This window comes from Conger conger, chromosome 2 (assembly GCF_963514075.1).
Source record: "Conger conger chromosome 2, fConCon1.1, whole genome shotgun sequence".
Taxonomy (NCBI): Eukaryota; Metazoa; Chordata; class Actinopteri; order Anguilliformes; family Congridae; genus Conger; species Conger conger.
The window spans coordinates 22590790-22618174 of NC_083761.1; the positions used below are offsets into that span (position 1 = coordinate 22590790).

General features: G+C 41.4%; 1 protein-coding gene and 1 non-coding gene across 3 annotated transcripts in view; both read left to right on the top strand.

Moving 5' to 3' along the window:
* The first annotated feature begins 441 nt into the window (after positions 1–441).
* Positions 442–513, top strand: trnae-cuc (transfer RNA glutamic acid (anticodon CUC)). The gene has a single exon. It is a non-coding gene; the product is annotated as a tRNA-Glu (tRNA).
* Positions 514–1151: 638 nt separating this feature from the next.
* The window catches only part of LOC133121465 (metastasis-associated protein MTA3-like), a 57035-nt gene continuing 30801 nt past the window's right edge, over positions 1152–27385 (top strand). Inside the window, exons 1-7 of one of the 2 annotated variants that reach the window (XM_061230635.1) lie at positions 1152–1323; positions 1423–1459; positions 3753–3820; positions 16856–16949; positions 18230–18356; positions 21125–21188; positions 21604–21721. In XM_061230635.1, the coding sequence (XP_061086619.1) occupies positions 1432–1459; positions 3753–3820; positions 16856–16949; positions 18230–18356; positions 21125–21188; positions 21604–21721 (499 nt within the window). In that variant the 5' untranslated portion in view covers positions 1152–1323; positions 1423–1431. Of the gene's footprint in view, positions 1460–3752; positions 3821–16855; positions 16950–18229; positions 18357–21124; positions 21189–21603; positions 21722–27385 lie in introns of both variants that reach the window. The other variant, XM_061230634.1, reaches the window with a different exon arrangement.

Genomic DNA, 27385 nt, shown 5'->3' on the forward strand with positions numbered 1-27385 from the left:
GTTAAAACTACAGTGCCAAATTCCGAGCTCCTTGTTGCTAGGGATGGAAACTTTTTAACTGCGGGAGCCTATGCGCGGCACGATTGCTGCTCTGCGCAGATGGTTTGGGTAAAAAGACCCCTGCTGTAATCATCTTCTCGTTTACGCGACGCACTAATGCGTTTTACTGGATGTACTATCGGATAGGCGACTTAAACGCTACTCTGCGGATGGTAGTTTAACTTCATAGGTTACTGTCCATAAACCGGACAATAGTCTAAGGATGCATCAGGGACCGCGTTTACTATCGCAATATCACATGTGAACTATTTGTTTATGCTCAGTGTTGCAACTCTTTAAATAACAGAATTTAAATAAGTATAGTGTATTCTAAATAACTGAGTATATTATATCAAGATATAGTAGCATCACATGGAACGTCAGTGGCTAGCCTCTCAGCTTTCCCTGGTGGTCTAGTGGTTAGGATTCGGCGCTCTCACCGCCGCGGCCCGGGTTCGATTCCCGGTCAGGGAATGTTACGTTTTCATATTTATGAAGAACATAAAAAGACAATACTGTCCTCTGTGTTGGGCTAGTAGCGCATTTAATTCATATGTATATCATCCGTAATGGTGCATCATTGTTTCCAAAGCCTCTTGCGCCAAATAATAATGACTGAATACTACACGTGACTATATTACACGAATGCATACAATGCAATACATGAGTTGCAAACATAAAGAACGCATGGAATTCGAATAGAAAAACTGCCCGTGTAATACCGCACCCACCCAAAGCATAATGACAGCAAGTGTGTACATAATATATTTACATTTGTACGACTATTTCCGGCGGCAAGGTTTTGGTGGTGCGAATCGAACAGCTGACCTGGAGTTACTTGGAAGAATTTGACATAGCCTAACACTTGGAAAAAAATACACTTCTTTCCAAAACTAACCATTAATAATGCATGTTGTGCAGCCTATGTCTTTTGGGTTATGTAGGTACGTTTTCTCCTGATAAATCCGCTACAGCATAGGAAGCGAAATTGCCTTGTACAATTACAATTTCATTAAGGTGTGTGTGTGTGTGTGTGTGTGTGCGTGAATTGCGTATGCGTGCTTGTGCGTTCAGACGTGCGCGTAAGTGTGTATTCGTCTTCTCCATCCCCTTTCGTTCCTCCACCCCCACCAGGAAACAACCCTGGTTGATCTGAAGGGTTTTCGCGTGCAAGTTGCTTGCTTTTTATTGTACTCTGAATGCAGGGAGGGGGGCGCATTAAATATCTCCCGCTCAACTCCTGGTTCACCCCCCCCTCGCCAACCAATTTAACGTTATAGCCAAGTGAGTTTTACAGGGATTAGGAACATACATATTTTACCAGATTATTTATTTATTATTTTAATTTAGTTTTGTACTTTGCTTTGTTTTTAACACTCCAAGAGGGCAGAAATGGCGGCCAACATGTACCGGGTCGGAGGTATGTCATTCCAGATTTTTGAATTGCAAGAAGTGCCATTACGAAGCACAGCGAATATCTTGCTAACTAGCTGTGCATTGGTTTTTAATTGGTCACCGATGTTAAAGCGACGGTTTACAGTCAATTGTGCGAACGAGTCTTTTGTTGAGTTCGGAGTGCAGCGGAATTTAACAGATGATTTGCGATTAAAATGTGCGTTGGGCCTCAAAACTACAGTAGCTAATGTTAACGTAATGTGAAGCCATCATTCGCCGAAACAGCTGGCTAATGTAATGGGTAAACCCGTTACCTAAAGAACTACATTGAATAGCCTATTTATTTTTTGACGTTATTTGTTCGTTATTGATATTGTTACATATATCAATTGTACCATAATCTTTGTGCCAATTTAGTCAATAATCCAGTATTTATTTTCCATATTCAGGCATCTGTTACATGGCACAGGTTAGCTACAACGCCTGGTTCAGTTTGCTAGCAAGCTAACGTTAGCGAACCTGTACCAAAGCAATGCTTGCTTGGCGTCTAGTCTCACCGTGGTTAGCTAAGCTCGTGGGCCTACCCAGAGAGCAAGCGACTCCGGGTCGGATCTTCCCGGATTCTGGCCCGAAGTCAGCCGGTACCTGCACAGATCCGGTCCGGAGTCACTTGCTATCTGGGTAGAAATTGCCCGGTATGATTTTTGATTGGCATACTCTATCCCGAACGTATTTGTTTCCGAATAAGTGGCATTCAGAACACAGACTCTGTTTACAGGATGCACCAAATATACATTTTCCATACTGAGATGAAACAACCAAACAGTCGGTTTTTTTTATAGCTTAGCTTGCTGGCAACAAACTAGCCAATCATCTCAGAAAAGGCTTTGAAGTGTTCTGTGATGAAAAACGCACGTAAATGCATACACCTCCAGTAACTCGCATCGAATCAATAATTGTCAATACGTGATAGCTTGCTAGCCAATCTAATAAACTGAACGTTTTTTGCACACACTTAACATTAATAAAAATTTTTGGGTTGGAACTGCTGAACATTTAACTGCTAACGTTAGCGTATTAGCTAGCCGACCAACCACCCATCATCTTACAGTAAAGTCACATGACTGGCTGTGCAATTGTCATCACGTTAATTTAGCCTACCTTTTTGAAACTTGAAGAACTGCCACACTTGAGAGTAGGTGTATCTAAAGCTAAGCGTATGTAGTGTAGATTTAAATAGTTAGACCAAAAGAGATTAATAGCTAATATCCGGCTAACAATAACAAAAAGGTTATTGGGTTATATTGCGGTAATGATTGATGCGATTTATCGATTTCTATAGCATAACGGTTATAAATGAGCATACTGTTCTACAGATGATACATTAATATATCATTGTATCGTCTTCTTACTGTTTGTCGAAGATGATGTATAGCACAATATTATGTAACCTGAATGTTGTTATCAGCTGATTATGTCAGAACCTAACGTCACCCCTCCCACAAAGTAGGCCTACACACCCAGTGAAACCTAGTCTGATTAAAATCACCGACGGTTTATCTCCCCTCATAACAAAATTAGCAAGAAAACGCCGAACGCTGCTCAACAATCCACTATTGTTGTTTGTTTACTTGCATTCCCTTGGCTTCTTATGGGCGCCAAATTATGAGTCAAAATCACTTTCTGGTTTGAATGAGAACATATGGCATGAATGACATGATTTCAAGTTACACAGAGGAGGTATTGGTTCCATGCTTATGCAAGTTTGGTCATGTAGAGCGGTGCAGCATGGTGCTTTATTGGCACTGGTTTATGAATCTTTAGTTTTGTGCACAGGCCTGCACAGGTATTATACCGACATGTCTCTCAGGGTCAGTTAAACTTTCCAGATCATCCGTGTCCTGCAATTTTGACCAGTTCCTTGTTGGATAGCTGAACGGCAACGTTTGCCTTAAATTTAAACCAAAAATGTCTGGTCGACTGCACTGTATCTCTGCAACATCATTTTGCTAAAACCAATTAAAATGAATGTATATTCAGTGAATGTAGAATACTTATTTTCTTGTATAAAGGATTAAGGGGACACTAGATCTAGCTTTTTTCAATGAATGGTTCTGAAGCTATAATGACTTATGTGTCCATATCATTTTTGTTCTGAGTTTGCATTTGCTTGGATGTATTGTGTAACTAATAATGAAAAAAAAACAAATGCTGATCTCTCTCTCTCTCTCTCTCTCTCTCTTTCTCTCCCCCTCTCCCCCTCCCTCTCTCTCTCTCTCTCTCTCTCTCTCTCTCTCTCTCTCTCTCTCCTGTTATAGATTATGTCTTCTTTGAGAATTCCTCCAGTAACCCCTATCTTATTCGACGAATAGAGGAGCTTAATAAGGTACTGTTAATTATGTTCATGCTGTTTATCCGGCTAATTCATGATGGCGGAGTGTTGCTGTTATTATAGCTAATTAGGGTGCAATGAACCCTATTGTTATTTCTATTATGATTCAGCCTTCTTCTCTTTTCCTGAAAAATGGCCACAAGTCTTTAAAATGTTTGTTGTTTTTTTGGGGAATTGGCAGGTATGTAGAGGACCCAAAGCCAGACTCTCTGATCAATTTTGACACAAAAAGTCTTGAAGGGGGCACTGTAAAAAGCCTTGAGCCATTTGTCAAAACGGTGTGAAACCAACACTGCCAGATCTGTCTCCTCAAGAGAAACAGAATGAAGTGAATTGAAAAGATGCATTCAGTGCATTATATTTTCTGGAAAACGCACAAAAACAACTTCTCATGAACCCTCTCATGAAGTCCAGTTCCCAGAAATTGATACGCAGGATGTTTCTGCAGAACTCTTTTTATTTTTTTTAATTTTTTATGTACATTTAGCTACTGGCATTGATAATATCATCTGTCATGATTAATCTACAGTGCATGATGTGCTCTGTCTAGTCCTAGTGATGGCCATTCTGGCTCCTTTCAATGAGTCAGATCTGTTCTTCAATAAGAGCTGGTTCTTTTGGCTCCCAAACGGCTCTTCAGTAGCACTTATAATTTTTCGCAATCACCCATATATAATTTTGATCTCTCTCTGCAATATGTTTGTTACAAAAACTATTTAAATAAATATAAAAACAAAGACACTATTGCACATGTGCTTTGAAAGTATGGCATTTTTATGTATTCAAATAAATTGCATCATAACCAAGAAAATGAAATATTGCAAAAGTACGTTTATATTAGGGATGGGCATCGATTAACCGGTTAACCGAAATGGACACTTGACCACAATGGGCAATGTCTTCACCGGTTAATGCCTTCAAAAAAAAAAAAAATCCTGCATTATAGCAGTAGCTATAATAATTATAGATATTTTTTGGGGTCGTAGAATTTCATACTAGCCAAATTAAAATGATTGTGGCACTACAGACTCGAAAACGCAGTGGAGTAGGCTATGGCAAGCAACATTTTGAAGAGGATAATCTGTAAAAATTTCAGTGTAAATATGTTGCATCAAACTTAGGTTCAACAACTACATAATATAATGTGCAGCAAATGCACCATGACAAATCTCTAGATGAAGGAAAACGATAGCGATCCTCAAACGCAAGTTAAATGCGATTGATTCAACCAGAAAGAAGCACATTGCACAGCACCTCACTTGTATAATTACGACTCTTAATTTTGTTAAGCTAAATAAAGGCTTTTTTGAACCCATGGAATTGTTAGAGCCAGAATATACTGTCATGCAGTGTTCCAACAAGTTCAGTTCGAAAAGTGGTCTTGCCAGCTTTCAAGCCAAACAACTAGATAGGATTTTGCGATTGCGGACCGTGGCTGGGAGTTGAATAACTATCCATCCATCCATCCATCCATCCATCCATCCATCCATTATCTTAACCCGCTTATCCTGAACAGGGTCGCAGGGGGGCTGGAGCCTATCCCAGCATACATTGGGCGAAAGGCAGGAATACACCCTGGACAGGTCGCCAGTCCATCGCAGGGCACACACACCATTCACTCACACACATGGGCAATTTAGACTCTCCAATCAACCTAACCTGCATGTCTTTGGACTGTGGGAGGAAACCGGAGTACCCGGAGGGAACCCACGCCGACACAGGGAGAACATGCAAACTCCGCACAGAGAGGCCCTGGCCGACGGGTATTCGAACCCAGGACCTCCTTGCTGTGAGGCGGCAGTGCTACCCACTGCACCATCCGTGCCACCGTTGAATAACTAATCAATTGTAAAATTAAAACTCAAGCTAGTGTCCTTGAGCAATAGTGGACAAGCCATACACGTGGAAAAACTGGTGTTCTTTTCTAAGAACAGTTTTTTAATCGGTTAAATGTTGGCAGTTAGCCAAAACATGAAAATACTGAAAATGCCCATCCCTGGCTTACATTTACAGTTTTGGCAGCTTTTAATCCAAAGCGACTTACAAGTGCATAGTTTCTTCCAAAAAAAAGCATCAAATCTGTAACTAGTAAAACACGCATGAAGAGCTGTTCTAAACAAAAAGACAGCTAGTCTAAAGGTTTATAGTTCAGGCTTTGTTTTGAATCATATTCAGTTGTTGCCTAGCTGGCTGTATTATTGGGTAACATGAGTGAATACAAACCTCATAAAGCTTGCTCTAACCCGGTTGAAGGGGCTTGGAAGACGTGTTCATTGTTAAGTGGTATAGGGTGTGGGATAATGCTGTGGGATGGATCGATAGAAAATGCTGTCCCTACCATCTGCATTTTCCAACAGAAATGAGGATTTGTCAGATCAGGCTACATTTCCCCAATTTTTAATCATCTTTTTGTCCATTATAAAGCGTATAAATTGGTTTCTTATGATGGTTTGAGATAATGCAGAAGCGTTGTTACACTGTGGTACAAATACGTGTAATTCACTCTTATACATTTTCTCTATAAAGAGTAGACAAATGTGACAAATCATTGGTTTTTGTAAACGTGAAACATGAAATGTGCCCAATCTGCTGCTGTTGAGAACTTGTTACAGACAGGGTTGTGCGCTCAAAATTCCGCTTTCATGTAAATGACCAATGTTTGCGTGATATAACATGATGACACTGTGTCGTGGTGGCGACCCATTAAGTCTGGTCTATTTTAGGCAGGGAATCCAAGGGAATAGCCTTCCATAGGCGACTGGTCTATTCTATACAATTTGGCTTTTATGTAACAGTATGCATTTTATTTTATATAGTGCAGGGCAATCGTGGTGTTGACATGATTAATCTGGTCCTTTTAAGGCGAGGAATTTCACTTTCTGGTAGATAACTATAGTCTCCTAGTCTAATGATTTTTCTTTCATGCCGACAGTTTTTCTTAAATTTAAATGTTTTAACCGTTCACACACCTACTAAAGAGCGTAATCAGCTTTTGCATGGGAATGGGAATTTTACATATGTTACTATTTATGAGCACTCCAAGGGAAATTTTACATTAACCTAGAACACATCAGTACACAGTAAATGTGAATTACTATTTTCCATGCCCTATGTGACAAGTGTAGCCATGGTACTTATTATCAATATACCCTACATTATGTAAAATAAGATGACGATAAAATCCTATTCCATGATCGGAAAGATGTTGGCAAATGCCGATGTTCTAGCATCTTCAAACATAACACTTGACTGAGTCACCTATGAAGGGCTACATGAAATGTGTTATGTGGGCAAATTGAGGAAAAACAAACCACTTGAAATACAGTTGAACTAAATTTCATTGTGCGTGGCATGAATTCTAACAAGGGGTCATTCTGTGAAATCACTGACCACTCCATTCAATAAATAACATCCAAAATATGGACCTCATTGGATGTGTTATTCTAGATTGGCTAGTGGGGCCATTAAAGCAGGGAAAAATCTGAAAACCTGATGTCTAAAAGAATTTTCTGTTTAGTTTCAGATTCTCCACCAACTCCCAATTTTCATAGTACTGCTCCGCAAAACGTTATGGTCTTTCATAAATGCTAATAGAAATAGATAATTTATTCAAAAATGATCCGAGGGCAAATTTGGATCTGGCCAGAAAGTGACCAAAAAGTGTTGCATCTTCAACCACGTAGTTGGTAAGGTGAAACGTGGGAGTCACAGAGTAACTCACGATACTAACATATTGTGGGCAAAGTATCATGATAAGTATACAGGTGATTTTGCGATACGCCACTGAAGAAAAATATATTTTCAAAAAGCAGGAATCAACCGTATGCTGTATTTACTCACTGCATTTTTAAGCATTGTCTGTTGCACATAATTTCAGACAACTGAGGTCCAACGATGTAAAACAAAGTACATAGAGTTTGCCTCTATTCTGATTCATTACAGTTCTTTTTTGGGGGGAGAAGGGGCCTGAGGTATATTGTTCAATCTTAGAAAACATTCACACAAAGTAACAGGTCAGTGTCAAGCCCTTTACTTCATTTAATGTACCGCTGAAATTTCCTGGTGCTTTGCTGAATTTATTATGTTATTGATCTTAAATAGTTCCCCTGGACCACTGGCTGAAAAATCTCCAAAACATCAATGACTCGCCTCCCTTTTTGACAGTAGGCATGCAGTGCATTCCTCTTCTGCTGCCAAACATGTCAATGGTGTATAAACATAATTCTTTTTATCTGACCATAGCACTTTCTTCCAGTGATAATTCCAATGAGGTTTGGCAAACTGAAGATGCTTGGTTTTGTTTATTGTGCTCTGTAAGGGCTGTCTTCGTGCCACCCTTCTAAATATTTGTTGGTATTGAGGATCCACCCTTATATTAAGGGTTTTTTTGAGACTTGGTGACCCCAAGATGCAACTAATGGCTGTGTTTGGAATGGCTCCTTATGCACAATATAGTGAACCATTTAGGGGATTGGCCATTTTGTAGGGTATCAAACTTTACTCCCTAAATATTTAACTTGATATTCCCCACAATACACTGCAATATGTAGGATACAAACGATGTTCACTACTGGTGAGATTTTGTTGTCAAGATGGCAATGGCTGAGCCTGCTGTGCTGCTCTACAAATGTGAGGCTGGCCACACTAGCTACCACAATATTTTGTTTACTTGTTTATTAGTTATTCATCACAGAGAAATAATTCCCCCCCAAAAAAAACAGTTACTTGCTTGCTCTCGAAGCCACTGACAGCTGTCACACAAACGTTGCACGTTGCTAAGTAACCTGCTCATAATCTATTGTGTCTAGAATCATCATTTTTTTCCACCACTGAATCTCTATCCAGTGCTCTGTGAAAATTTGCCTATGTAGTGGATAGGGCGGGATGGATGACTGAGCCATTCTGAACGCAGCCTGTGATCCTTGGGTTTTTTTATGGCCTCCCTCACCATCTTCCTCAGCATTCGTGCGGAAAACGTCCTCTTCCTGGCAAGTTTGCAACCATTCCATATGTTTTACATATTTTTTATTATTGCCCTTACAGTGCTAAGTGGTATGTCTAACTGCTTTTTTTTTTGTACCCATTACCAATCTTGTGACGGTGAATTACCATCTGTCTCTTCTGAATGAACAGTTCTTTGCCTTTTCCATTGCTGATGGATGACAAAGGGACTGACTGCATGTTTCCTCATTTTTATCATAGTTCCTTTAGACTGAGATTAACTAAATTAGGTAAAACTGTATTGCTAATTTCACTTTAATTTTATTTACAATATTTGTTAGGGGTAGCAATCATTTTCACACCTAGGCTATGTTTGTAAGAGAAAATATGTTTGCTTAATAAAAAATAAAAAAATGATAGGAAATGTATTGAAATAAATGTATGTAGTGTTCTTTCCCATATAGATTATTATATGCAGTCTTTTTTCCCTCTCTTTTTCAACCCCATATGGGCAGATGCAACCTGCACGTTACATCTCCCTTAACAGACAGATGTGATGCCAGTGTTGTATTTGGTCATATGACCGTTTTTCAAGACACATTACCTCTGAAATGCATTGTGATTCCTCTGCCTTTCTATGGCCTTTCCATAGGGTGCCTTAGTACATAATGGGTTAAGGGTGGAAATAATTCCGTTAATCATTCTCCAACTTTGTGTGCATCAACACAGTGCTATTTTAATGTAAAAAAATGTCACCAATTAAATCCACAATTTGTTCTGAATGAAAGGGCGCAACGTCATGAACAAGATACAATGAGAATGGTGTCAATACCTGAAAATGACAAAGCTGTTAAAAGGAATGGATTGCTGAATATTATATAAATCCGATGAAATGTTAAATTGTGTTTTAAGTGTTCAATTTGTGAACAGGCAGCAAAAAAAGTTTCTTCAAAATAGTGTTAAGGCAGTGGGTGAAGTTTGTGTGTTCACTGATTTTCCAGCAGAGAAGTTATTTTATGAGCTGCACATGACAAACGTGGAATTCACTTCATTCCAAAGACCTTAAGCTTGGAAAACAATACACCTTCATTCATGTCCATTATACTGGGGCTGTATTCTTTATTGCTGCTTGCAGCTATATTACTGCAGTATAAATCTGTTTCGCAACAGAGGTGGTATTGGACCTGCATTTTTAATCTCAGTATTGGTGTTTGATTGGCCAGAGTGATATTAGAATTGCTAAAACTCTAATAAGAATAGATTTAGGAGCCTGCCTACATTGCTGGAGGCTAGTGCCTCACATTAACTACTACATTGTTGTAATGTGCTTTTTCTTGTCACTAGGAATGATTGTTCTTAAATTTATAGTTTTTATAATTCTTTATCACTTTAAAGGAAGTGTTGCTTAGAAAGGCTTCATAAACCATACATAAGCAAATGCCATATTTCATAAACGGAGACAACACCTACTTATGCAATGCATTATACCAAATGTGACATAACCAAGAATATCACCTGCCTAAAGGCTATAAAGTGTGATATAAGACACTTATTTAGGATGCTAGGCTGACTGTCACTGTGTCAGGAGCTTGATGTTGTGAAATCTAAATCAGCCCAAGAAAAATTGCTTATGCTAGTATTGTGATAAAATCTCTTATTAAAAAGGTGCCATCCAACTTTGATAACTATGAGAAATTAGTGATGCAAATTCCCTTTAAATATGATCAGCTCACAAGATGACACGGACCTTCAGCCAGTCTTGGTCATCCACTGGACTTTGGGATGTGAGAACATTCACAGTCAGAAACAACGTTTTATTAACGTTGCATTAAATGGGTGAAAATTGGATGGAAAATAACATTTAAAAAAACTGGCTGAAAATGGCATTATAATAGCCTGATGCAATTTTACGGGATTAATCTTTTATTTGAATTTTAAACATGGTCCTTTCTTTTAACCATAGGCTTTGTTAATGGAACTGCACGCTTAATGACATTTGCAGTGACATATACACCAAAATAGACCTAACATTGCCGTAATAATGATAATAAGTCATTATGATACTAAATACTTAGGAATCCTGTTTAATCCCTTAAAACGGGCGGTCAGAGTGTGTTCATTTCATTTTTAACAGTGAAAGCAATTAAGCTAACAGTTCTATATGTATACACTATTTTACTACACCAATGTTTTAGCAACAACGGTTCCTTATTTCATAACATGCGGAGACAAACCCAGCATGGGAGAGCGTCTTTTCTCCACGACCATGCTCTCTTTCAAAGTGATATTTGTATGCTAACATTATATATGATCGTCTGGATGGGTGGCCGTCAATAAACCAGTCTCTGCGTTCAAGGCTGGGGTTTGAGCACCTGTTACCTTCTGGGAAACACAGGCTGGAGATGGCAGGCTGACATCACTGGACGTGTTTGCCCTTAGAAGTTTTGCCCCATATTTTGGAAACCGCTACACTGGCAATGATTTTTAAAAGGCATGCACACATAATTTAAGCATTTAATCCAAATAAGCTAAACTGAAACGGGCGTGATAGTGCTCCTTTAAAGCAGACTTATCAGTATCTGCTCATAAGCAAAGATTATGGCCAATATGATGACTCAACATGCATGTCTCACAGACGCTGTACATTAACCCTCCTATTATGTTAAGATTTTATGACCTGTTTGACCGGTTGAAATAAACAGAAAAAAAAATTTAATAAAACATTTTTGACACGTAGTGAATTGCCTTATTGTCTCCCAAATTACTAATTTAAAAAATATATATTACAAATCTGTGGGAAACACAGAGCCCAAGGAACAGTAAGTGAAAGTTTGGCACCTGTATGGAAAAGTGCCACCAGAATCATTCAGAAAGACATCTGAGAAAAATTTAAATATTACATTTTATACAGTTAAACGGTCAAAATAGCACTGCACCAAATTATCTGTTTCTTTCATGTAGGTGGAAACTTGTTTGCAGTTTTCATTTTTATGCCTCCCCGCTGGCGAGAGCCATGTTTTCAGGTTGTTAATCTGTCCGTTGTCCGTCTGTCCATCTGTCCGTCCCATCATTGTGAACACTATCTCAGGAACGCCTTAAGGGAAGTTCTTCAAATTTGTCACAAACCCCCACTTGGACTCAAAGATGAACGGACTAGAATTTGATAGTCTTATGGTCACGGTCGCTGTGACCTCACAAAATACGTTTTTGGCCATAACTCAATAATTCATACACTAATTATGACAAAATTCAACACAAATGTTTAATAGGTTAAGAAATTATGAAGTGATTGACATTTTATATCCAAAAGGTCAAAGGTCAACTTCACTGACATCCTAATGTTTTGCTTACCACTGTAGTTGAGGAAACTATCTTGGGTTATTTTGTTTGCTGATGTAATCTTTAGTTGATATTTTAGTTAGTATCAAACATTTTGTTGTTGGTTTGACAGAAAAAAAATGATGGAGCAAATGAAATAAATTCATGCAATTTGCTAAAAAAATATTTTATAACATTTTACTTTGTCTCATCATTCCACTACTCTGCCTTTAACTAAATATTCAGGTTGTAATTATTTTATTCAATATTTAATGTTGTTTACTTTATATGCAACAAATGACAAAGAAACAGCACATGAATACTTTAATAGAATATATAAAACTACATTAAGCTCTACTTGTTGTGGATTCATCAAATTAGTTATTGGGATGACAGGGATGTAAACTGCAACTTGACTGGACGCCCGAGGCATAAAACCAGGAGGCGAGTATTTCGATCTGGTTCTACAATGCAAAACGGGGAGGTACTGGCAATTTGGCATTCGATGGTAAATAGACTGCATTTATCTAACTTTTATCCAAAGTGTTTTACAATGCATGCCTCTTATTCACACAATCACACCCACACACCCACAGTGATAGGCTGCCATGCAGGAGCAATTTGGGGGTCTTGCTCAGGGACACTTCAACACTCCCAGGGCGGGGGATTAAGATGGCAACCCTCCGACTGCCAGATGACTGCTCTTACCTCCTGAGCAGCTCTTACCATTGATCATCAGTAATAAGATAACCCGTGAATGAATGCTGCGGCTCATTCCCTCTGGACTGTGTGAAGAAGACGCAAGTATAGTTGAAAGTTCAGTACAATTTTCACTGTTAATTTATTAAACTTTCACAGCCATTGACTTTTACTTGTTTTTCTTGGCTATCTCAGAGAAGTTGAGGTAATGAGGTTCTTTACATAATTTAAATTTTTCCATTTTTATCATCAGTAGTAAACTCACTAATGTTGTGCCTCTCTTTCATGCAACACTTTCATCCTGGCCCTTGCAAATAGCAATTTAAAACCATCTTTGCACAAGCACGGAAGATCCAGTAAAATTACTTTGCGATTGCCACCAAGGTGTAAAACTCTCAAAAAATACTCTGAACTAACCCGAGGCTTGCTTTGAGGATTTCCATTTTAATGAAGCTCAGTGATGACACTAGCTGCGATGTTTGGCATATCGTATATGGCAGTAAAAATTTAGACTGAGAAATCTGATATCAGCCGACAGATGTCAGGTTGCCTCAGCTGTTGTCTCCATGACAACAGACAAGTGAGAGTACACCTATGTCTCTAATAATCGTGGTGTTTACCCTTACCACATACTCCTATTATTTATTTTTTTAATCTCATACTTCCTTATCAGAGCACCTTGATATTTCCATCACAGGACTTTTTTTTTTTAACCCCAAACCTGTTGACACTACTAAAACTTTCATGAGCGTGCTTATAAGGGTGAAGGGTGTAGACATGTTGCTGCCTCACCGAGTCAAGAGGATGGTTAAGGTTAATAAGAGGTTTTTATTGTGTGAGTAGATTAAACAGAATTTATCCTGCTGGTGTGTTTTCAGAAAAGAGATTAATCTTGTTCTTAAATCACCTGCTGCGTTCAACACCATTGCTACTTTCTCCATAGTATTAATTTCTGTTTTTGCTCAAGAACTCGGTTCTGAGACAATATAACAAAAAAAACCCCACGCCTTTCTGTAGAACTATTCAAAATTGTCATTTTAATTCACCCAATTATTAAAGAGAGTAAATCTCTGCACGTTAAAGTAAAGGATATAGTTTCTGTTTCCACCTATTGCGTCTCAACAGTAAGGCCAACATGTAAACAGTGTATTCATTTTTTACATTTTGTACATCAGTTCCTTGCTTTAAGCCATCAGAATATGCCTTTCCCCCCCACCTTCCCCAAACACACACACGCCCTGCGTCATCTAAGTGTCTCCAATTCAGGCATGACCATATCACGATTAAACCAATCTGCTCATCTCCATGATTGTCCATCCAATCCAACAGCCAGTCGGTCTTTAATATAGCCTCAGGGTTTTTCTGCATTCAAAATGTGTCATAAAAACATGCAGTAAAATTAATTGGAGGAGCTCATGCTCTGCTCCCTGCGGCCACAATGAAAGGCGTCTGGCTTCGCCCTGAACACTGGAGAGAACTAGAAATTGAGTGAGTGCTTGGGCATGAAAACCACTCATTGCTCCAGATGTGGTAATTAAATGGGTCAGGAGAAAAATCATGTGCGCTATGCAGCATTTGTATATTGCCATTTACCTGGTGGGATAATCACACACTGACTTGTACACTCAGGTGGTCTGGGAGAGCCCTGCAGTACAGTGTGCGGTGTTACTTTGTGCGGCTGTTTGTACCCTCCCAGCCCAGCATTACTCCTACTTGATGACACAAATTCAGTTGAACTCACTTGAGTCTTTTAATGGTTTGGACTGATCTGACTGAAATGAATCCATATAGAGCAATGTCCACTTTTACTCTGAAATAGTTCATTTTTATTTATTTATTTTTGTCCAATTTTGTCATTTAGATTTTGGGAGGCCAGCAGCACAGTTGCACAGTGCTTTTTTTAATCCTACATCTAAAAAAATAATAATTTTAATGTGTAATGCAGTGGTCGTAAGTGTAGAGTGTTTGTTTTTATGTTCTCCAATCAGGTAATTATGGCTGTTCATGGTATTAAATATCCGCAATGAACATTTATTCTCCATTTAGGCTTTTAATGAGTCTGGTATACTGATTATAGTATACCAGTGTAAGGCTTAGCCAAGTAGTGGTATTTACTTTTGTTTACAGCACTAATTGTTGATTTGTACAGTGAAACTGTGCACTTATTGATTTTAAATGTGCTTTCTTGTTGATGTTGCACATTTGTATTCCTCAGACAAACACTTATGTTCTCTGCTTTTTTTAGTTGCTCTGGATGAGAGCATCTGGGAACTGATTGGAATATAATGTAATATAATGGTCTGGTAAAAGTTCTTAAAAATATTCTCCGTCCTGCAGAGTTCTTGAAATAAATAAATTGAATTCTAATAAAAAGGAATTCACTGAGCAGTCTCAGTATGTCATAGGTTGGAGCCTCAGCTTGCGCTGTGATTAGCCAACAATGAGCCATCAGCATTTACCGCTTTGCCTCAATCTACAGTTGGGTGGATATAAATGATCTCCTTCCAGTTCTAGGTGCTTATAGACAGTTTCAAAGACTAAAGTTTTTTTTAGTCGTCCCATTACTGAGGAGCAACAATACTCAATTACTTGTTGGTTTTAAAATATCCATTTATCTTACTTTAACTATCTTTGCCACCGGCTAAGTTTACTCATCGTCATATCTAACATTGTAGTCATATAGAGCTGTGCATTAAAGAGTACGAGAGAGCAGAGAGAGCTTTTAAGTAATGTAAAGTAATGCAAGTTAGTGTAGCTGTTAGTTAAATTGCTTTTAGCTATCACGATTAGCTTAGTTGGCAACACTTTATGAAGTTGGCTTACTTCACCATGGTGTCTTTGGTACTTATGAACTAGGTTAATTAAGAGGCTTATTTCTAATGTGCTTGCATATGAATAGGAGTAACTAGCTGTTCGGTCAAGTCAATAAGTGTCAAAGTGACCTAGCTAGTTTGCTAACATTCCTGTTGTTTAAAGAACATCATATTTATTTATATAGCTTGTCTAGTTGGTTAACGTTGACTAACTATAAAATTCAAAATGTAAAGTAACCAGTAATGATTTGAATTCTTGTGCTACAGACCCTGGAATCCACTGTTTGTAGTTGGTTATCCAATCGTGTTGATGCACTGTGGTAGTTGCAGCCCTCTCCGGCACTTCTGACTTAGCTAGGCTTGTCACAGTGTTTATTTCAGGTGGACTAAAGTATGCACTAAACTAAGAACAGCTTTTCCAATTTGTATTTAGTCAATTTACCCAGCTACTGATACTGCTTTGTGATATCTACCCCCAGTGTAATTTAGTAGTCTCCATGCCAGGACCTATATTTTGTGGACTTCGATCATTCGTTTTTCCCATCTTTTCAAATGGGAGCTTTTATTGCAGGCTGTGCTGAAAGTGCATTTTTTTAAATGATGCGTTGTGATTAAAACTGTTATTTCTGTATTGAATTCACCTTTATTTTCCGTATTTTACATGACGCGAACAAACTGTGCCAATTGCCAATTGATTACTCAATTGATAAACTGAATGAAAATATGTTGCGACCACCAGTTTAAAGGGTAATACCACAATCAGTTGTGTTTTAGAGGGAAATTGGCTTGCTAGCTACACCGGTATAAAATAGTAGCACTGTAAGTCTGTTTCTTGAGCAAACCAACTTTTATTTCCAACAGTAAATTTGTTTCAGGTCGCAGGGAACAATCTACCACTGTACAATACAGCCCAAATGTTTATTCAGACTTTTTAATTGATAACATTGCCTCTAAGTTATTTGTAAGCAAGCTTATAAACAAAACACTCTACCTCCCAAAGTTCTAGGAGCACTGACGTCATGTCCGCTGCTGATAAAACACAGTTTGAAACGGTCTGTTGTCAGTGAGAGATATGCCCCCTCCTCCAGTTAGTTGTAGCTCTCTCCTGTAGGACTGTGAGGGCCGGAGGATGTAAGATAATAGATGACGAGCAGGCGCCTGAGCTTGGTTTGGGGGTCTTGTCTGGGATGGCAAAAGTTGCCAACATTCACTGGAGCATCCTGACGGCATTCTGACGGTGTCTTCATTTCCGTTTCAGACGGCGAGTGGGAATGTGGAAGCCAAGGTGGTGTGCTTCTACAGACGGAGAGATATCTCACACAGCCTCATCCAGCTGGCTGACAAACATGCCAGTGAGTTAGCGCGTATGCGTGCGTGCGTGCGTGCATGCATACATGCGTGTGTATGTGTGTGAAGTTGTGAGTACAGTATGTATGATGGCTTGTGCAGTTATGCATGTAGGAGTGGGTGTGGGATTTTGAATGAGTGTGAAGGTGGGGCTAAAGGGCCTTTCTTTGGGGAGAGGGGTCTTTCTTTATTTGTGGGCCCCGGGCCTCATCAGTCCATGTCGTTGCAGTAGGAGGCCGTGAGCTGTGAGCGCCTCGAAACGTCGCCCTCTCATATCAGCCTATTACTGCTCTAATGGAAATCCATGAAAGCCTTTCATGGCAGTAATTATCTCTGTATTGTAATTGCTGCCCTCTGCTTCCTGTCTTGGCACTGGCTGACAGTAATGAGAAATGTCTCAATGAGACTCTGCTGTAAATGAAGCAGAGTGTGTTAATGAAGGAGATCCGTTTCCTTGCTTGGAGCGCGAGGCTTCTCCCTGCCCGTGGTTTTGGTGGATGCTCGGTACTGTGGTACATCCTGTGTATTTCTAGGGTGGTCTGTGTGAGGTGTGCTACCTGTGTCGGTTTGCTTGGTGGCACGTTCTCTGAGCTGCGCACTCTTTGCAGGCTTGTGGCAAGTTTCTTGCGTGTTGGTGGCTTGTTTCTACGGTTTGGGTTTTTGGGGTATTTTTACGGTTTAGGGATGTTATTGGTGCGTGAGTGTTTTGCGTGATGCGTGCTCTCTGTGTGTAGCTGTGTGTGATGCGTGCCGTCTGTGTGTAGCTGTATGTGATGCGTGCTCTCTGTGTATAGCTGTGTGTGATGCATGCTCTCTGTGTGTAGCTGTATGTGATGCATGCTCTCTGCGTGTAGCTGTGTGTGATGCATGCTCTCTGTGTGTAGCTGTGTGTGATGCATGCTCTCTGTGTGTAGCTGTGTGTGATGCATGCTCTCTGTGTGTAGCTGTGTGTGATGCATACTGTCTGTGTGTGATGTGTGCAGTCTGTATAGCTGTGTGTGATGAATGCCGTCTGCGTGTAGCTGTGTGTGATGCATACTGTCTGCGTGTCGCTGTGTGTAATACATGCTGTCTGTGTGTAGCTGTGTGTGATGCATACTGTCTGTGTGTGATGTGTGCAGTCTGTATAGCTGTGTGTGATGAATGCCGTCTGCGTGTAGCTGTGTGTGATGCATACTGTCTGCGTGTCGCTGTGTGTAATACATGCTGTCTGTGTGTAGCTGTGTGTGATGCGTGCTCTCTGCGTGTAGCTGTGTGTGATGCATGCTCTCTCTCCCGCTCACAGAGGACCTGGAGGAGGAGAAGGAGAGCCCCAGCGAGCCGGAGCTCAGCGATAAACAGAAGCACCAGCTGCGGCACAGAGAACTCTTCCTCTCGCGGCAGTACGAGTCGCTGCCGGCAACGCACATCAGGTAATTCACCACACAACATTGGCGCACACAGGCACACAGCCTGAAGAGTCCATTGTCCCACCAAGTCAGTTTCATTTACTAGCTTGTAAGTCGCCAACTATATGTTCCAACTATTGCTCCCAGGGCTTTGAGTGAGAACATAGTACTAGGCGTTTGATCTATGCTTTTCGTGGTCCCGGTGACTTGCAAGGGGCTGGTCTTTAATTTGTGCACCCCATTTCAGTTCCCTTCCGTGACTCAAATCCTTTGATTCAGTTCACTGTAAAGATTCATTCACCTAGGTTTTTCACTTCGGTTAATTTAATTTGCAAACAACTTGTATATAAGATAGCTGATGGACATCAATGTCAAAACAAGACACCCCAGTTTTCAATAAGTTGAATGAGTTGTGGTCTGTTTCTACATGATTAGCCTATGTTTCAAAGGAATTGGGCATGGCTTTATTTAATTTGCTCAAGCCTGACTGATAACTGAACAATGATGAAAACAGCATATCGTAATTACAAGTGGGCTATTGAAAATATTTGTTCGCTGATTCGCGCATTCGCATACATGTTCGCACACAGCGTCACCATTTTCTTCAGTTGGCTTGTTTCTTTCAGTTCAGGCTTGGACACATTGATTCTTTCCCCAACCATCTTCTCGTTCAGTTGTGTGTATATATGTATATATGTTCAGCGGGTCCTTGTCAATGAGCATTTAAAAAACAAAAAAAGCAAAACACTGTCTGCCCTGCTCAAAGATCTTGTGATCTTATCTGACTCTCATAGCCTACCTAAGAATAATTCTCAGCTTCCAAGCAGAGATATTAATATTAATCACAGAGATCAACTAAATTAAGTAAAATTATATTGCTAATTTAACATTTTTGAGTTTACAGTAGTTGTTACGGGTGGCAATAATTTTGGCTCCTTTGGTTTTCAGAACTACTGAATAAAAAGGGTTTAGAGTCGAGAAGTCCCTCCTTCTCTCTTCTTCGACCTGCCTGCTCTTTTCACCCCCCACTGTTTTCTTCTCCCATAATTGTATTACCTCTTGCGCTTCTCTCTTCCGCACTCTCCTGTGCATCCAGTCAATCCAAAATGCCTGGACTGCCCCCGTATTGGGTGAGCACTGAGGACGCATTCTCAGTTGACCAGGCCCAAGGAGCTGAGAGGGTCTTTGTGGGGAACATTGAATCTGTAAGGCCAGATATTGGAAATGGTTCAGCTTCTTCCTGTCTGAAAACCATTAGCATCTTCCTCTCCATCCCTATTCACTGAAATATCTACTCTTGTAACACCCCTTGTTTGTTTTTTTTTTTGCGAGTGTGTGTATGCGTGCGTGCGTGCGTGCGTGTGTGTGTGTCTCATTTCTGTTAAGAGTTGGACTGCAAAGTGAGCAGCCTGTGTCCAGCTGGTGTGTGTGTGAATACGCCTGTGTGTCGGCGGTGGTTCGGGCAGACGTGGGCGGTAGTCCGCGAAAGACGCATGTACACATCTTAATCACGCCTCACGTCGCATCCCCACCCAACAAATCTGTTCCCCAACATGCTTCGCTCTGTTTGACGTGCACGGAACCTCATCGGCGCTCTCCCAACTAAGATCTTGGCACCGCTGATTTTATGCCTGCCTCGTACAGAAATTGACGGAAATGTTGTCTTTCATCTCTAGGTACAGTTCTGTGCAAAGGTCCTAAACATGTGTAAAAACTTCTGTCAGGTGGAGATGCTTTCAAAAGTAGGGAAATTAAGTTTCTAAATGTCAAGAAATTTGTGCCGTAAACGATTAAAAACTAAATCAAATCATTATTTGTTGTGACCACTCTTCGCCTTTAAAACTGCATCAATTCTCTTAGGGACACTATAAGACTTATAAGAAAATTGCTTGGTATGTAGAATTTTCCATAGTTCATCTGCAGACTTTGGCTGTCTTGCTTGCTTCTGGCTTTCCAGGCCCAATCCTAGCCCAATCCCTATTGCCTGGATGCTTTTAACTGAAAAGTGGTCTGTTCCTTAATGTTACGTTTCTCTGACATAAAATCTCTTTTAGACCGAGCACCGCATGGAACAAGAAACTGCATGGTTTCATTGCTCCTGTTTCACCCCCCTCCTCTTCTCACTCCCTCTCTTCTTTCTCCTTCCATTCTTCTGTCGCTCTTCCCTCTGTCACTTTCATGCAGCAATCTCAGTTTGCTCTTGGTACACAAAAGCTGGTGTTGATATGAGATCAGAGCAATCCCAAAGGATTTCATTACAAATCTCCTCTCTCTCTGTCTCTGCACCCCCCTCCCCACCCTCCCTCTCCTTGTTGAATTAAAATAATAATTAAAAAAATGCTTTATTGGCATTAAATACACTTGTAAATATCGCCAAAGCATACATACAGAAATCTGCTAGAATATGAAACTCTCTGTTTCTCTCTCGCTTGCCTGCTCTCTCACACACACACTCACACACACACAAGCAACGCACGCACACATCGGGGTGTTAAATAACGCTGTGTCAGGATGAAATGTTGTCTTTCACATTTTCATGCCATAAATGCAGCATTATCTAACCTTATTAGGCTTTTGGTGTCCTCTCCCGTTTGCGGTTGATCAATGAGATTTTTGTCTGTCGATTCTGTTGCTTTTTACGGTCGAGGATTGCGAATAAAGTTGAAACTTGAAAATGGAATATGTGTCTTTCTTTACCTCTGTTGACTGTACTCCCTCTCACACTGGCTAGCGTGTGCATTGGCCATGTTTCCAGTTGTTGTGCTTATCTGACAGCTGGTTTCTCTCGGCAGGGGAAAGTGTAGCGTGGCTCTCCTGAACGAGACGGAATCGGTCCTTTCGTACCTGGACAAAGAGGTATGACTGGCCGTGAGTAAGGGGGCGCGGGTGGAAGGATTCAGAAAGTAAACGGCGAGCAAAAGTGCTACGTTGGCTACATGGCTACAAAATTAAACCAATTCCACACTGCATAAACCAGAAAATAAGTCCATTTCTATAGCATTTTTGCTAAATAACACAAACAATGAGGCAAGAGTTTTACTCATTTCAAGTTTTGCCAACGGGGTAAGAAAACTTAAAACAAGTTAATATTTTCTCATTACAAGAATAACACTCCTTAAGACAGACGTTTTTTTGCAGTGCACAGGCTTTGAGGCCTCGTCATCGTCTGCGAATCAAGGCTGTTTTGGGGAACATTAGTTTTCCAGGACTTCATTTTTCATTAACATATCAAGCTATGGATTATGAATCCCTCCCCCCCTCTGTTTGTTAGGACTCTTTCTTCTACTCGCTGGTGTACGACCCCACACAGAAGACCCTCCTGGCAGACAAGGGCGAGATACGGGTGGGGCCGCGTTTCCAGGCCGATGTCCCGGACATGCTGCCGGAGGGTGAGTGTGCCGCACCCACCCCCGCTACCCCCAAAATGAACCCTCCCCCATCCCCAGCTCAGCCAGAACGATACCTCTCTCTTCTGACCTCCCTGAGGTCCGTCCTGCTGAATTGCCACATCTCTGGTGTCGGGATTCCGTTCAGTTCAGTTTTGTTTGTGTAGCGCTTTTTACAGAAGACTCAACAACACTGTACAGAGTAGCAGCGGGGCAAACGGCAGACTCCCCCCCCCCCCCCCCCCCCCCCCCCTTCCTAAAATAGCGAGCGCAATAGGTTAAAAAAGAACTCCCTTGTGAGCCTCGCTCGTCTGGTAGAGAATCCCGCCCGCATCAGCCAGAAACGGGCAGGGGGTTTTCGACCTTTCCGGATCCAGGGACCCCCCACCCAGGCTCAAAGGCATCTGGGGGGACCCCCCATTATAAGTTTAAAAGGGTCGTGTTTAAAAAAGGTTTTCATATTTTGAAATGTTTTCCCAAATCTATTTGTAGTAATTGCATATTGAATCTGGCCGCACCCTCCAACAGTGGCTTCAAGGACCCCAGGGGTTCACGGACCCCCAGAACCAGGGCCACCTGGGCCACACAATTCAAGTATTTGTTTATTTATTCATTCTTTTATTTATTTATGGGTTTTGATGTGATACGGCTACAAGGTGCGCTGTGCTGAAGGCGGACATATGCAAATGAGTGTATGGTTGCGACGTCATATGTTTACGGCAGTCCAAATGGCTTATTTAAATGCACAGCTTCTTAATACAGCTTGTGGATTTCTTTGGGGACTGTGCGTTGTGATAATTTCACTGTGTTTTTATAGCACCTATAACTTCTTTATAATCCACATAGCAAGGAAAATGTGATTATCCATAATATAAGATCACAAATATGTTATTAGCATGTTCTTAACTGAGCATTTTACTAATGCTGATGTAATAATCACTACTGGTAATTAAAAGCAATCTTATTGTAGAACACTGACTTAGAATTTTGGGGAAAAAAAACAAAAAAAAAAACATAGTCTTTAAATGCTATCCTGACGGAGGATGAAGTGGCTATAAAGCCTGTATAATTGGACATTGCAAATGGGATGAATAGGGGCGTTAATTGGGTGTTTTTGAATGGGGTTCAACCACAGAGCCAACAGTGTGCAAAAAGCTTCCGTTGTTCATTTTGTGCAATCAGGGTGTTGCGATCCGCTGCAGACTTTTCTCTGAAACCGTAAAAGTTGTGATTTATGGGCATTGAAGCCTCATCGCTGCGCTGGCGGACACACACTGGGGGTTAGAGTGCCCACGCCGTGAAATTGAACCCGAGAAGCCCTCTCTTCTTCCCTTAGCTTTCTCTCTACTTTGTTCTTTCCCCTCTCCTCCCCTTCTGATCTCTCCTCTCCGGAAAGCAGTCCAGTGTGAGCGATGATGTGCAGCCCAATTCGTTTTTTTTTTCTTGTTCTTGTTCTTTCTGATTTGTTCTTTCCGAGCTGTATGTTTTCCTTGCCTTGCAGGTGTGAAAGCGCGCTTGCGCTTTCTCTCTCTCTCGCTCCCTCTCCCTCACTCTCTATCACTCGCTCTCTCTAGCTCTCTCTCCCTCTATCACTCTCTGTCTCTCCCGCCCTCCCTCCCTATGAATAATTCAGTGTGGTGTAATCCAGATTTATCCATTGTGAGGAGATATTTATTTGTCCTCGGAGTATTGCATCAATAGCAGGACGGTGACGTCCGCCTGAGTGAGCTTCTCCCGTTTCCCCCGGTGATTAGTGTTGGCGGGAATGCGACTCGTCGACTCTGCCCCCCATAACGTCCCCATTACAGTGGCACACTTTTGAGTAAAGCCCCCTTTTTCCCCCTCTGAGCTACGGACTGCTGCCCCACCGATTTTGGTATCGCCGCAAAAACCCGAGGTTATCATCTCCGGCCCTCGAATCCAACTCCAGCCCTGGTATTTTTTTCTCCCGGGTAATTGGCGCTACTGATTGTTTTCACACCTTACTCCCCGCTAAGGTGAGGGTTGAATTCCAGCAGTTCTCGGCCCTCTAGAACGCGAGTTACTGATCCCTAGTGTATATTGTTGTGCATGCCATGCCCACACACCTGTCTGTGTGCCTTTCTGCCTGTGCGTTTGCGTTTGTGAAATTCCTGGTTACGTGCAGGCGTGCGTCTCTCTGCGGTTATTTTTCCGGGCAATATTAATGCCGCGTAATGAAACCCGGGAAAAGGGTTTGGACGTACCTGCCGCGCGCTCCCTAAATGGGGTTTTGAAAGCAGGTTCATAAATACTTCCTGCCAGGTGCTTCCCCTGGGTGCAGTAGGTAGCCTTCTCAGACGCTTGAGGTAAAGGCTTTAGCGTTTATTACTCCTCTTTACGCGAGGAACGCTCGCCTCAGTCTTTGGCACGTGGCCCTCGCAGTAGCGCTCTGCTCTGTCTGCCGAAGGCGGAAGGCGGGCCGTCTCTGAACGGGCCGAAGGGAGAGGTCTCCAGGCGCAGCTCCTTTCATCAGCAGGGCTCGGTCTTAAACAAGGCGGCCGGGCTCCGGTCCCAGTGTGCAAGAGCCGGGAGGCTTAACCCCTTGAAGTGTAGGTAGTTTGGAATGTTTTTACAAATATGTTCTTGAACTCCAGTGCTTTCAGTTACCAGTATTTATTGTCACATCAACGGTAAAATGTTCAGTTAAGAATATTCTAATCACATATGTGTTCCGGTTATCATCAGTCAGAAGTCAATGTGGCCAGTTTTAATACAAATTGATGTTTATGTCAGAAATGTTCAATTTTGGCTGTTTGAGGCCTCATTTTATTTTAGTAGAACTGTATCTTGGCTTTTATAATCTCTATGTCTTAATGTGAAATGAAGCATAAAAATATAGTTTTTAAGCTTTTAAACTTGATGGCAGCACTGGAGTTTCACATTGTGTGGGAGCTAGCGTATTGTACCCAGTAACACAGTCAGCTTTCGCGGTTTCAGATGTCTTTTATGATCTGTATGTCATAATATCACATTCACTGTAGAAGTATAGTTTTGAAACTTTTAAATCTAAGTTGACCAAAATAATAGATCGCCATCTCGAAAAGGTATATCCTAAATATCTAAAACGTGACGAAAGTTTGAAGTTGTTTTTCTCAAAAACTTGTTTTGGGACATAACTCACTTTGTATTTGGAGTAGATGGATAATTTTGCTATCATTAGAACGTTTACATTGTCGTCTTTTTAGTGGTTTGTGAAACTCAAAATGTGTTGTCGGGCCAATGTGATTGATCGAGCAGGTCACACATTTGTGCTTGTGGGGTTACAAGTTCCAACATGACCAGAAGCAGGCACCCTAAACCACCCTGTCTCACTGTCTCTTTATTGATCCCAATATTTATCACCCTGTCTCAGTAGCTGCCAAACTTTGTACCCTATTGCTGGCTCACCTGTAGAACAGACCACGGTATACTTTTTAAAATAAGTCTTAAGCTGTCATTTGTAACATCTGCTGTTTCTTGTTTTCAAGTCCCTTACTAGTTTGATTCAGCAGTTGATTGCACGGCTACCTATATCAACTGCTTTCTTGGGTCAACAAGAACAAGTTGGGACCTCTGGGTACGAGTCTGGTTTCTGAGTGGAGGCTGTGGGCAGAGCCTTAGTGTGGGTGGAGCCTGATATGGGTGCGTCAAGAATGTGGGTGGTGCCTCGTGGTAGGTGCAGCATTAATGTGGGTGGGGCCTGGTGCAGGTGGGGCTTCATATGGGATGGGTGGAATCTTATTGTAGGTGGAGCTGGTACAGGTGGAGCCTGACGTGGGTGGGGTCAGTGTGGGAGGAGGCTGGTCACTGGTTCCCCGTGATGTTTTGGCGATTGAGGCGCTGAGGCAGTGAGGCATGGCAAGCTCACGGGGCAGGCTCGCGGCAGGGGTCTCGACTCTGCCCCTGAAATATTCATGCGTCTCATTAAACACCTTTGATTTATGACCATTAATAATTCCAGCAGACCGGCTTTAATTGAACAGCCACAATGTACTGCAGCTAATATCTTTTCTCAGAAATCCTCCCTGTCTGCATTTGATAAAAGACGGAAATTCTTTGTACTATGAGTGCGCGAGATGTTTGCCGTAGACCCGACGTACCGTGTCGGGAATCGCCAGAAATTAGTCGAGGACACTTGCCTTCCACAATCTTGCACAATGCAATTACATCGCCTTGCCAACCGAAAAGAACAGGTCGACAGAAGCTACAGTGTGTTGGCCCTTGAGCTTCTTCTTGTTATCAAGGTCAAACGGCGAAAGCTCAGTTTTAGTTGCCGTCTGTTCCCTTTTCTCCACTGCAGTCTGTGCTCGCTATGTGTGTCACACATGTGTGTCTCTGGCCACACCCCTTAATTAATTTTTAACAAATCAGAACCCTTTCGGCTTCACGAATGACAGAGGCTGATTTTTTTTTAAGGCTTGAAATAAACAGACATCTAGTGTGCGAGTCGCTGGAGAGTGTGTGAGTATATTTACTAGAGGGAGTGAGTCAGTGGAGAGTGAGTACATTTATGAGAGGGAGTGAGTCAGTGGAGAGAGAGTACATTTGTGAGAGGGAGTGAGTCAGTTGAGTAAACCTGTCAGTTGTGAAAATGAGGGAGATGATGTTTGTTTTCATGTATGTGTGCGTGTGTTTGCCTGCATGTTTTGTCCGAGTGAACCCTCTGCTCTGAGCTTTTCAACGAGATGTTTGACAGATCTGGCAAATCACACCTGCACATTTGCACACGCACATACATTTGTTACCTTCCAACAGTACTCAATGCCTGTTTTATCTTCCCAGCCAGTCAAAGGTTATCTGCTGTGTGTTCCACAATGGGGCTGTCACTCAGCCAGTCTTTCAGAGCACACCACAGGTGTGATAGCAGGAAATTAATTATGCGAGGTGACGCCATTTTGGAGCTAGCAGAATGAGGATGATAAGGCAGGAAATGGACAGAAAGATTAGGAGAAAGATCAGAAGGAAGGACAAAGCATCCAGTCTGCATTAAAGTTAATTTATTGATTAATTGCTTTATTCAGCCATTCTATTTTTTGCTTTTGGCTGGCTGTGGCTGCTACGCGTGTTGTCTGAGGTATCGGGTGAGGAGAGGCAGGGAATGATGGGATGTTGGTTTTGGAAGCTTGCGCAGATCCTGCTTGAACACAGAAAATAGTTTTAATCCAAAACATTTATGTATTTGACCCAGGTCTTTGTAGTGTATTACCTTTCTTTTTTCCCTGTAACACCTGTCTCAATGGGACACAGCAGAGGAGAGAATAAATTTAAACTAGTATAAAGTTCAATTATTGCCCAAATAGCAAACCAAACTGTACTTCCTTTATGACTCTAATGTAGCTGTAGACAGTGGAAATAATCCGTTAGCAAGCTGCTTTTCAGCAATTTGTAAACCTGGTGATAAATAAATATATATATAGATGAACTCCCATCTATATCCAATAAAACATATGTGTTGTGTGAGGTATTAGGCGAGGCAGGGAGTAATGGGACGTGGGAGGGCGTGGCGTGGCGTCTGCCGCACTGTCTGGGCTGTATAGCGGCCGTCTGTGAAGCGATGAGTTGTAGACAGCCTGGCTTTCCCAAACATAGTGGTTCTCCTGTCACTCCTGACTACTGGGGTCCAGGCGGCTCAGGGTTTCAATCCCCCACAAATCGCTTCCAAAATGG